This window comes from Nyctereutes procyonoides, unplaced genomic scaffold, assembly GCF_905146905.1.
Source record: "Nyctereutes procyonoides isolate TBG_1078 unplaced genomic scaffold, NYPRO_anot_genome, whole genome shotgun sequence".
NCBI lineage: Eukaryota > Metazoa > Chordata > Mammalia > Carnivora > Canidae > Nyctereutes > Nyctereutes procyonoides.
This window is the reverse complement of record NW_026575133.1, coordinates 59,220,207-59,228,393: the sequence shown is the minus strand read 5'-3', so window position 1 is coordinate 59,228,393 and position 8,187 is coordinate 59,220,207. Positions and strand designations below refer to the sequence as shown.

At 39.1% G+C, this 8,187-nt stretch overlaps 1 protein-coding gene across 1 annotated transcript; it reads right to left on the bottom strand.

The window, feature by feature from the left end:
- Window positions 1–5,565: 5,565 nt before the first annotated feature.
- On the bottom strand, window positions 5,566–6,736 carry DEFB135 (defensin beta 135). Its single transcript, XM_055299940.1, has 2 exons — window positions 6,679–6,736; window positions 5,566–5,735 (listed from the first exon to the last, which is right to left on the bottom strand). The coding sequence occupies exons 1-2, from the start codon at window positions 6,734–6,736 to the stop codon at window positions 5,566–5,568; spliced, it is 228 nt and encodes a 75-aa protein (XP_055155915.1).
- Window positions 6,737–8,187: the final 1,451 nt, after the last annotated feature.

Genomic DNA, 8,187 nt, shown 5'->3' with positions numbered 1-8,187 from the left:
CAGGAGAAGCCAGTGAATGCCAATTAACTTGAATATCCTTGACATCCTCTCCACCATCTTTTACACAGTCAGAGAATTTAGATTAAACTGTGACACTGTGATGTGCCCACAGCTGTTGGGTTTTAGTATTTTTTAAATAAGCCATCAGAATCTTGTGTTTGAAAAGCTGAGCTGCTGCCTTCCTAAAGACAGCTAGGCTTCTCATGAAAACTTAGGATATCTTTTCTCACTTCAAAGTGATATCTATTTTCTTCTCAGCACCTATTTCTCTCTTTACTCATAGAAAGGATGTCTTAATTATTTATAGAGGCTTCAAATTATAGAAGCATCATTTTACACCTAGGCTTTACCCTACCATTCCTTCAGCTCCCCATTCACCTTCTCTGTGGACTGTGCATCTTAGGAAAATGGTCTGCCCTGGCCCCCTGATGACCTTGTATATTTCTCACTAAACTACATAGGCAAGGTTTAACTGCCAAGCTGGCCCAAGTCTTGGCTGAGTTGGACTCTGTAGTTCTTCATGAAACACAAGGGAAAAGGGCAGTCATAAGCCAGGTTCTCAGCCCTCCCTGGTTTCAGGAAGTGAAAGCATAGTACTTTCCACCTCAACCTCCTTAGGTTCAGCTACAGATTATCAAACCACTTGGCTATGGTTCATAGTTGACTCCTCAGCAGCAGAGTGACCCAACATCTCTGCTATCCACCATTGGCCCCTTTGTTGGGTGCATCCTGTAGCACTAGGAGGTAACACCATGCTGATCTTGCTTTGTTGTATGTGTAAGTAAAAAATTTTCTAAGTTCATTTGGACTCACTGTTTTCTTTACCAGCCAAACTTATGAAGATGTAATAGGCAAAACTACAACTTCTTTGTGGTGCTGGTTATCCTACTAACTATAGTGATTCTATTGAATATCTGCCTAACTGCTCAACACCATCAATCTACATACAGATACATGAGTGTGGAGTTCTGCACCTACTGTTCAGCACAAAGGGTCCACTGGCAAAGAGGATAGATTCTGGATATGGAGCAATTTTCTTTAATTTCAGTGCTGGATACATCACATTGAATGGTTTTCATCAATAGATGAGTGGATGGATCAATAGATGAATGGAGGGATGCCTGGGTGGCTCAGCGGTTGAGGGTCTGCCTTTGGCTCAGGGCATGATCCTGGGGTCCCAGGATCAAGTTCTGCATTAGGCTTCCTGCAGAGAGCCTGCTTCTCCCTCTACCTATGTCTCTGTCTCTCTCCCTGTGTCTCCTAAGAATAAATAAATTTTTAAAAATCTATAAAAAAATAGATGAATGGATTTCAAAGATAGACTGCATGAACTTATTCCTGAGAATGTTTCAAGTAAAAAGAGAAAACAAAAAAATAATGTACATACACACACACATACACTGGAATATTGGTCATAAAAAACAATGAGGTCTTGCTATTTGTAACAACATAGAGTCTAGAGGAAGTAGCAGTAAATGCTGTTTTCAAAAGGGACTCTGTGAGACCTGAGGCCATGAGTAGCATTGATCCGATGCTGACATGATGAAAACAAAACAAAAACACAGCACAGCATTACTTACTATCTCAGTATGAATTACAGCATGAGGCTGACTCAGTGGAGTCTGCAGGGAATGTGGCAGTCCTTTCTTTTGCCCTACAGAATATGAAGAGACATCAGTGTGAACAGAGCAGTACCAATCGGTGACAGCTGCAAAGGGAAGATCCCACCTCCAAATTTCCAAAAGTAGACACCAACACCAGGACTCAAACAAGAAAAGCATGGAAGAATTTTTAGAGAGGTCTCAGAAGACATATCCTAGGGCTCTGGTAGACAAGATGAGGTAGACAAGATGAAAAGCACAACCTAGTATATAACTCCATCACCATTCAGGGGCCTGAGGGAACTCATATATCATAGATGGCTATTAAGTTAGAAAAATTAATTCTAGCCTATTTTAATCTACTCTATTCCACAAACATGTATGGATCAAATGAACCCGCAATAGCAAACACTAAAAAAGGAAAAGAAGGCAAAAGAAAAGGGGGGAGTAAAAAGGAAAAAAATAAGGGACTCTCTGGGTGGCTCAGCGGTTTAGCACCTGCCTTCAGCTCAGGGCGTGATCCTGGAGTCCTGGGATCAAGTCCCACATCAGGCTCCTGGTATGGAGCCTGCTTCTCCCTCTGCCTGTGTCTCTGCTTCTCTCTCTCTCTTTCTCTCTCTCTCTCTCTCTTTCTGTGTGTGTGTGTGTTTCATGAATAAATAAATAAAATCTTTAAAAAAAAAGAAGAGGACAAAGAAGGAGGAGAAGTAGTAGTAGAAGTTGTAGTAGAAGAAGAAGAAGAAGAAGAAGGAGGAGGAGGAGGAGGAGGAGGAGGAGGAGAAGTAGAGGAGGAGGGGGAGGAAGACGAAGAAAGAGAAAAGGAAGAAGGAGGCATGGAAGGAGAAGGAGAAGGAAGAGGTGAAGGGGAGGAAACTGGAGAAGGAGGGGGAAAGGAGGAGAAAGAAGAAGTGGAAGAAGAAAGGGAGAAGAGGGTGGAGGAGGAGAAAGGGAAAGGAGAGGAAGGAGAAAAGGTCCTGTTTATTGGTTGTAGTAGATAAAGAAGGAACCACCAATATTACCTACTCTTCCCAACTGAACAAGACACTCTCAGGATGGATGTAACTGATGGCAGAAGTGATGTTAATAACATTAAAATATGAGTTGGCTGTGTATATCATCACCTTTGTCCTTTTCTTAGAAGAGCCAAAAGACTCTAGTTCAGTCTTAGGAAGTAATCTGCAAGGGTGGGTACCTGACTCATCAAAGCAGTCATCAAAGCTCCATACTTTGACAATGTCCCCTCTCAAGAGTTTGCCCATCAAGAGCAAATCTACTCCTTCTTTCCTTGTCATATTGGAAGAACTGCTTCTCTCTCATTGGCTTAATTCTTCCTAAACCTATTCAATAAATGGAGTGGGGGTGCCTGGGTGGCTCAGTGGTTGAGCATCTACCTTTGGCTCAGGGCATGATCCCAGAGTCCCAGGATCAACTCCCACATCGGGCTCCCTGCATGGAACCTGTTTCTCCCTCTGCCTGTGTCTCTGCCTCTCTCTCTCTCTGTATCTCTCATGAATAAATAAATGGGTTTCTTTAATAAATAAATAAATAAATTTAAAAAAGAAAGAAAACTAAACCCAAAGAAACTTTAAAATAAAAAAGAAATAGGGGGCTGCTCTTGCACTGTTGGTGGGAATGCAAGCTTGTACAGCCACTCTGGAAAACAGTATGGAGATTCCTCAAGAAGTTAAAAATAGACCTATGACCCAGCAATTGCACTACTGGGTATTTACCCCAAAGACACAGATGTAATAAATGATGAGACATTTGTACCCCAATGTTTATAGCAGCAATGTCCACAGTAGCCAAACTGTGGAAGAGCCATGATTTCCTTAAACGGAAGAATAGATAAAGAAGATTATATATATATATGGATATATATATAAAAATGGATATATATATATATATATATATAATTGATACCTACTATTTGCTTCGACATGGATGAAACTGAAGGGTATTATGCTGACTGAAATAAGTCAATCAGAGAAAGAGTCATCATATGGTCTCAGTCATATGTGGAATATAAGAAATAGTGAAAGGGACTATAAGGGAAAGGAGGGAAACAGAGTCAGGAAAAATTAGAGAGGAAGACAAACCATGAGAAACTCCTAAATCTGGGAAACAAACAAAGGGTTGTAGAAGGGGAGAGGTGTAGAAAGGATGGGGTGACTAGGTGACAAGCACTAAGGAGGGCACTTGATGGGATGAGCACTGGGTTATATGTTGACAAATTGAATTTAAACAAAATATTTTTTAAAAAATGGGGGCTGAATTGCTATTAACTTGAATGATTTATCTCGCTTATGATGATAAAATTTAATAATATTTAAGAATGGAAACATTTTTATGGCTTGGTCATAGCAAACAGTACAAAATTTCTCTAACTATGCATTACAAAATTCTCCTTGTTTAAGCATAAATACATAATACACTCAACATTATTTTATTTTATTATTTCCAATGTCAAATAATGAGGGTTTCTTAGGAGGTTCCCAAATAGAAAAGGTTAGACAATCCAATAGAAAAATGGATAAAACTCTTGAATTTTATCCATCACAAATAAGGATATCTAAATGGCCAATAAATACATAAAAAGGGGGATCCCTGGGTGGCGCAGCGGTTTGGTGCCTGCCTTTGGCCCAGGGCGCGATCCTGAGCCTCGGGATCGAGTCCCACGTCGGGCTCCCGGTGCATGGAGCCTGCTTCTCCCTCTGCCTGTGTCTCTGCCTCTCTGTGTGTGTGTGTGTGTGTGTGACTATCATAAAAAAATAAAAATAAAATAAATAATAAATAAATAAATAAATAAATAAATAAATAAATAAATAAAAAGGTACACAGCTTCATTAGTCATCAATAAATTAAGGCACCACATGCCTTCACTTCACCACTCTTCAGAGTGGAGAGGATAAAAAGACAGAAAATAGTAGTTGTGAAAAAATATGGTAAAAAGCAAGAAATCTCAGACACTTCCTGGGAGTATAAACTGATATAACCAATTTAGAAGACAATTTAGCAACATCTACTAAAGTGGAATATATGCATGGCTTATAATTAGCAATTTCAATCCTGAGTATATACCCACAGAAATGCTTGTATATAAGCCTCAAAAAACATGAATGTTTATCACAGCACTATTTATAAGAGCCAAAACCTAGAAACTGTACAAATGACCATCTACACAGGAATATTCAAATATTCTCCAGTGTAATACTATACAACATTAAAAATGAATAAATTAACAATGTCAGTTAATGTCATAAAATAATGTAGATTAGAAGAAGCCAGGCACAAAGTATTATCTTCTATATTATTCTCCTTATATAAAATTCAAAAATAGGTGCCAGAGTTTATGCTATTAGAAACCAGGCTAGATATTATCCTTTGTGGAATAGTGACTAGTAGTGACCAAGATATTGTAATATTCTCATTTCCATCTGGGTGCAGTTTACGTGAGCGTATTAAATTTGTGAAACTCACAAAGATGTTTACTTGCTATTCGTACGCTTTTGTGATTGTATCATACACTTCAAAAAAGTTTTTAGGAAATGCTTAATAAGGAATAAATTAACGAAAAGAAAAATAGTGAAGACAAGAAATTTAACCAAGAGATTATTTCTGGGGTGCCGGGTGGCTCAGTCGGTTGAGTGTCTGCCTTTGGCTCAGGTCATGATCTCAGGGTCCTGGAATCGAGTCCCACATCAGGCTCCCTGCTCCACGAGGATCCTGATTAACTGCACTTGTGTTCTCTCTCTTTTTCTGTCTCTCAAATAAATAGGTAAAATCTTTTTAAAAAGAAAAGAGAGAGATTATTTCCATAGGAAAGACCTTGAATTGCCTCTAAATAAAGAGAAACAAAGCAGACACAGAAACGTAGACAAGCTAAAACATCATTTTAATGGGATGGTACAACTGAGAAGGATTTGGGTCTCCAGAGGAAATCAGCAGGAACCTCAAATACTTGGCACTACTTTCCAATCTGTACAGGTAAATACTTTTTGTTAATGCAGCACAAATGTGTAATATCACAAAGAATATGATATTCTTCACTTTTCCCACATGATTTCCTGCAAACACCTTTTGTTCGCCAGCATGTAGAAAAGACTCTTCTTATATACGCATTCGGTCCACTTCTAACTGTCAACGGAAATGAGGGTTAATGCACAGGGTACTACAGGGTCATGATACCATGGATAAATCAGATTGCATCAGATTATTGTTTATAACTTTTTAATGGTAAATTGGGTGGTATCAAAACATCCCAGTCATGTTATCGCTGAATGCCTGCTTTTCGGTGGCTCTTATTTTCCAGAGAACCTTTTATAAGTCATCAGTTCCCATGGTCCCCATTTACCTGAATCACTAATCAACTATATGCAGGCAGCAGGGCCCAGCATATTCAACTTGGAATTCTGTCGTGGAAACATTTAGACCTCTTGAATATGAAGGTCTGGGCAGCCTTCTGCAGACCCCAACAAACCACAAGCAAAACAACTTTTGAGAATCTCCACTTCAGTGACTTACTATCAAGTTGCTAGTTTCTGTCCAGAGGAGTAAATTGTGACCCCTCCCACCAATGTTCCCAAGGATCCCATCATGCCATAAAGTTAAAACTTTGGAGCAACCCGCACTGTTTGTTGATTCTGTTCAACATCAAATTTGCCTAGGCTTCTAAATGTGTGGAAAGTAATCCTGGTAAACTGACTTAGGAGTGCAAATTCTAAGAGTCCTGAAGGAATGACCCCCTCCCACCCCCAAATCCTACCTGTCTTCTACAGGTCTCATACTTTTTCTCTGTCCCACTTCTGCCAATACTATCAAACCAATTTTCCCTTCAAACTTCACAGACTCCCCAGACCAAAGTCCAGAACCATTTTCTTCACTGGAGAGAGCCACCTCCTGTTATGTGTCCTTGAAGGGCATCTCCATTTTCTGGAATAGCCCAAAGTGTCCCTCTCTGTTCGCCTCCCTTCCTGTTTCAACTTCCTTCATCCAAGTTCTGCTTTCTTCTCACTCTTGTAGAAGCGCGCACCCTGTTTCCCTTCACCATTTATAGTACAGGAAGGAGATTTCATTTTACCTGGTGGAACACAGGAGAGTAACACAAGGACCACAAGGACCAAGAGTAAGCTCTTCATAGCTGAACCAATCAGCAAAGAGACAGCTGGAAGGCAAGAGGGAGTCACTCTATATGTAGCTCTCTTGACATGGGGACCTGCATGGCTAGTGAACCTTTCAGGAACAAGAACATCTGCTTGCTCCATTGAGCAGTCCACTATGCTAAAGCTCTAACTTTGAACATGACATTTAATCATTAAAATCTACTTCCCTTAGTGCCACTTGCATGCCGGCGACTGAACTCACACTGTGTGAGCAGCCCTATTCTAGGCCCTGAGAGGATGCTGTGTATCTTTGTATCTTCATTGTACCTCCACTTAACAAGTGCTTATAATGCGCAGAGAACTGTAAGGCTACCTTACATAGTTAACAAGATGTTTTCAGTAGTTGTTTTTAATCCTCTCCCTTTTGCTCTCACATACAGACAAGAAGATATTAATTTCCCATTTTAAAAGCAAAGAACATGAGTTTCAGGTGGAATAAATGACTTTCCCAAGTTGACACAGATTCTATATGGCAACAACATAATTTTTCCTGACTCCTGACGAGAGAAGAATTAAAGTATGACCCAGCCCAGTTCTAGTGTAGCCATTATCTATTTGGGGAAACAAGAGCTTCTCAAAGAGCATGGGTAAATACCTCAAATACCACAACATGAATCTGGAGAGAACACTGCATGTTGTGGCTCCTTAGTGACCATACCCTTTGTCCTGGGCAATGTGAAATACACAAAGAATTTATGATAGAATTCTTGCTTTGAGGCCCTGAAAGTCAACAGTGCTTGACAGTTCACAAAGTGTTTTTAGCTTGACAAAGAGTACAGAACCCAGAATTAGAAATTTGAATATCAATCTGGACTCAGACTGATGAGCTTTTTATAAAGCAACTTGCTTCATCTCTTCAAACAGTAGTTTTCCCACCGGTAAAGTAGATCATACACCATCAGCGCTACCTATCCCTTATTATGAGGTCAGATAGGCAATTCTTGTGAAAAGTCCTTTATAAAATGTACATTTCTGGGACTGTTAGATCCATATAACAGAAGACATGTGAAACTAGAGATGGTAGATAGTGCCCCTCCAACCAGTGAGTAGAAGAGCCAGGACAGGAATCAATTTTTCCATCATTCTATCTTGTGGTTTTTCACCATTTAGTGTATGTATTTATATATTCACATATGTATATATGTATCACTTTATATCCTATATATATATTATAGTATTATATAATATGAGTATACAGTTATAGATTAGATACTATACTATATATAGTATGAGATATATATGTATAGTATATAGATAGATTAGATACATAGATACTATATATATATCATATATATATATATATATATCACTTTACTAGACTATTGTTCTCACTTCAAAAACTTTGTGATGTGATTAAGGTTATAGATCTGTGGAAGATTCCTAAAAGAATTGCAAGGCAAAACAATCAATAAGTACAGAAAGTAGAA